General features: G+C 37.7%; 1 protein-coding gene across 1 annotated transcript; it reads right to left on the bottom strand.

Moving 5' to 3' along the window:
• Nucleotides 1-682: 682 nt before the first annotated feature.
• On the bottom strand, nucleotides 683-3548 carry LOC136348360 (superoxide dismutase [Cu-Zn]-like). Its single transcript, XM_066299134.1, has 4 exons — nucleotides 3164-3548; nucleotides 1798-1924; nucleotides 1256-1350; nucleotides 683-1188 (listed from the first exon to the last, which is right to left on the bottom strand). The coding sequence occupies exons 1-4, from the start codon at nucleotides 3389-3391 to the stop codon at nucleotides 931-933; spliced, it is 708 nt and encodes a 235-aa protein (XP_066155231.1). The 5' UTR covers nucleotides 3392-3548; the 3' UTR covers nucleotides 683-930.
• Nucleotides 3549-3936: the final 388 nt, after the last annotated feature.

Below are 3936 nucleotides of genomic sequence, written 5' to 3'. Positions count from 1 at the left end.
TTTCTTCAAATGAAAGCGAAAAATTAATGCTTTGCGCAAATCATCATTTTGTGAACAACAAAATTCGACATTTTTGGCACAATGAAATAATATATTGTTATTTGTTCAAGGACTTGATTTGTACTAAATATGTTTGTCAGTTTGCATACCAACCAAGCAAACAAAAAAAAAAGGTTTGTTTACAACAAATGCCCTGATCCTGATATATCCTGACGCTCACTTCATACCGGTATACCTGGTATGTCAAACAAAATTGAAGCGTTTGAGTTAAGAACTTGAGGAAAAGCGACCGCATTTGGAGAAAAAGAAGAAAGTCTCGTTTCATCTTAACTTCGAACTTTTTCCTCCCCTCTCCCAATTATTTTCTATCTCCAAACTTGTAAAAATGACTGGGTGGAAAGAGTTTTGCCCATAATGAAGAGGGGGACTCCGAGATTGATGCCTAATTTGAAACATTCCAAGCTTCCTACTATAAACAGGGTATAGAGACCATAGAACATCGCTGGGAAAAATATATCAATTATCGAGAAGAATATGTTGAAAAATAATGTAATGTTCTGCATTTTTAATAAATGTTGTAACATTGCATATCATTGATTTGAATCATGTGATCAGTAAATTTGATAATTAATAAACTGAAATCAATAGGTTTCTGCTTGTTATGGCCGAGTGAACTGGTAAGTTTTCTTGTTAATACGTGTATTTAAATTAACCATTCAAACAATATAACAAATTTTACAACGGTTATTCTAAAGTTGGTTCCTAAACGGTTCTTAAAAATTCTAGCAGTGAACCATTCTGTCGCTCTATGCCGTTACAGTAATCGAATGAATATAACTCCATTAATCGAATTTGATGTATATTTTTTACATGATGTAAACTGTAAGAAATTGTCTAACCGAAAAGTATAATCACGAGCCACCCCTTCCTCTAAGTTATATAAGCGATAATCCCGCATGCGATAGGTTTTCCTGCGTTCCCATCAACCAAACTATTGGCATTTTCCCCTTTCCCCAAGTCATCTTCGCCCTCAGTGAGCACCAACGCTCTTCCTACTACCCCTCTGGAGCCACCAGCTAGCGACATTAAAGGGTCTATCGTCACTATTTCCGCTACTCCTTCTTTAGCTTCTATGTTTCCTAGGTCTCCTACGTGGCGTATGGGGGATTTCGGTCCACCATGGTGAAGCTAGGTGTAACAAGAGAGTGGATAAAACGAGATTTTAAAGCCTGACTCGGACCTATTGTTAACTCACTAAATATGGGTTAAAGTGTCCTCCGAGTTTTGAGCAACCCTCCCTCAAATCTCCTGACTGATGTATGTGAAGTCCGTGTTTCCCCGAAGAGAGACCTACAATTGTGTGTATAAACAAAATATAATAAATGATAATTAAATATCTGGTCGCTACATCATTCATACTAATAACCATTTTCTGGCATGTAACCTTTAACAATACCATGTAATGGTCTTGTTGAGCAGAGAGGAAAAATCGTGCGGGACAACAGTATGCAAAAAAACGTTAGAACTGACCAGTTCGATCAGCCGGTGAAAACTGAATGAAGAAAACAAACCCCTCACGAAGTTTCAGGTTTATCGTTCTCATGTTATTTCTCTATAATTCTCTCTATCGAATCTCAAAAACTCACTCACTTTGAGGAAAGTCAACTCGAATTCATTTTGCTTTACCAATTCAGTGGATCCATTTAAGATTTTCTCGAGGTTCAAAGAGAGTGTTCAATTCCGCATTGTTTACATCGTTCCATTGTTCATTACGTTTCATGCAAAAATTATCAATACCTGTGACGTTTCCTCTAATGAACACCGGTCCGGATGGATGGTGTTTTTGTAGAAACACAATTTCGCCCTTAACATCGTCTTCGTCCTCGCTTGTGAGCACCGCCACAGCAGCAAGGTGTCTCAACTCCTGTTCAAAATTTATGTTTAAGATCCCAAAATTTTGCTAAACATCGTTAAGAGGCAATAATGAACTAAAACAACATGAGTGTGAGGAACAGTTTCTTCGTCGCTTAAAAGCACGTCTCATTCTCATTCCGGAGAATAAGATGGCGTTTTGGGGGACAGTGATGAAAGCATAACCCATATTTTAAAAATGTGAATTATTTCCATTTGGCAGGAAATCATTTCCTCCAAAATTTCCCAAATTTGTTCGTCTAAAATTGTTTCAATGAATTCTTGTGATGTGCATCTTTAGACATTTAAATGAATCTGCTCCCCCCTTGTACATTAAAATAAGTATCCTTTGTCTAACTTAGCTCGCTTGGGATTCTTCAAATTTTGCATAATTCGCTTTAACGTCTTTTTGGGGACAATCTGTATAGGGCCAATTTGAAAATTCGACATTTTAACTGACCTTTTCCTTGGCACTCCACACATAAGTGATTTCATTAATTCCTAAGTGAGACGAATAACCCGTAGGGTGGTCAATCGAATTCACTTCACTTTATAAAAAAAAATGTTAAGAGCAGCAAAAACGTTAATTTAACCCTTTTTCGAATAAATTCCACTAACAAATTAATTTGCAAACTCATGTGAACGTATGGACCACAATCGCCGATTGATATGTTTCAGGGCCTCATCAAGCGTTGTCCTGCAAAATGGTGATGAGTTTAACTTCTCGCCTCTTGACTTTCCTTTAATCGCACTTTATCTGATCCGAATGTGGTAACTGTCGGAAAACACCAGTTTAACCCATAGAATGAGAACAAAACGAGCTTTCAAGCACCAAGTAAATGTCCAGAACCTGATCTGTCCTTTTCAAGAAATTATGGTTAGTTTTTACAGGCAATTTAGGATTGTCACAATGGTCAGCTACTGTTCAGCAGTCGGGTTTTCCACTCGCCGTTTTCTGGAACGAACCATTTCCAGGATTGATAGCGAACATTTTTAGTGTTTTTCATGTAGAATCGTGCCTAGAACTGTTACGTGAACAACATTTCACTGCGTAAATCGATATTCACGCGATATCTAATTAAGTTACTTATGTCGGTACTCTCGAATTGGCCACTTTCACAGCTGCTTGAACTCATTAAAAATATTAAGTGGTCAAACAAGTTAAATTCAAAAAACCACACATTTTCGATAATATGAATTGACTGAAAGAAGTCTTTTTCGTCGAAATGGGTAATGTGAATCGGGAACTTACGAAACTGAATGGTACTTGATACACTTCGTACACGTCACTCTGATAGTTCTCAATAGCTGGATATGATTTAATGGTCAATGGTTTGCCATGCCCCAGTTCCCCGAAGACCATATTGTCGTCGGAGGACTCTTGCAGCTCTTCCGCTCGAACCGAACCATTGAGGAACGCAATTACGCACAAGAACGTAGGGAACATGATCATGTACGTATAATTATGAATCAGGAACATTCTGATGCAAGAACACTCAACACTGTACTGCTCAGGTAATCGCGATGCTGACCCTATAAAGCTGAAAAATTTTACTTGTTTACGAAGGAGATTAATGAACTTTTTTATGCAATGGCGTTCAATGTTAGGTACTCCCACAAAATAAAAGATTTGTTGAGTAAGCGTAGTATAAATAGTACCTACAAAGGATGCAAAAATCGGCATGACACACGAACCATGAATGTATAGTCACCGAGCATCTTGCGAATTTATTAGTAATTATTGTAATTCGTTAACATCCAATGTCTTTTACAACGATTGAGCAATTGTCGATTGTTTCTACAGGGCGTGCAAAAAACTTACGTGGAGCGGGGTTTTTCTGCTTTTATCGATTACATTGCATTGTACGTGTAATTCCATTACTTAATTTTCTTATTCAATCAAATCTATTTAATGATGACGCAACGTAAAACATCAATGAAAACAATTCTCGTTGATCTCCAGAGACTTGTTTCCAGTTGGAATCGGTGATCGGTCAAACCCGCCGACAATAACGAGGGGTCCCA

The sequence above is a fragment of the Euwallacea fornicatus genome, chromosome 32, assembly GCF_040115645.1.
Source record: "Euwallacea fornicatus isolate EFF26 chromosome 32, ASM4011564v1, whole genome shotgun sequence".
NCBI lineage: Eukaryota > Metazoa > Arthropoda > Insecta > Coleoptera > Curculionidae > Euwallacea > Euwallacea fornicatus.
This window is presented reverse-complemented; position numbering and strand designations above follow the sequence as displayed.

Excerpts from the sequence above, each read along its gene's own strand:
- LOC136348360 (XM_066299134.1), bottom strand. The coding sequence starts at position 3,391 with ATGTTCCTGATTCATAATTATACGTACATGATCATGTTCCCTACGTTC. Across the intron at positions 1,925-3,163 it reads ATCAAGTACCATTCAGTTTC|GAGTTGAGACACCTTGCTGC; the intron begins GTAAGTTCCCGA and ends AATTTTGAACAG. Across the intron at positions 1,351-1,797 it reads CATTAGAGGAAACGTCACAG|GTCTCTCTTCGGGGAAACAC; the intron begins GTATTGATAATT and ends ACACAATTGTAG.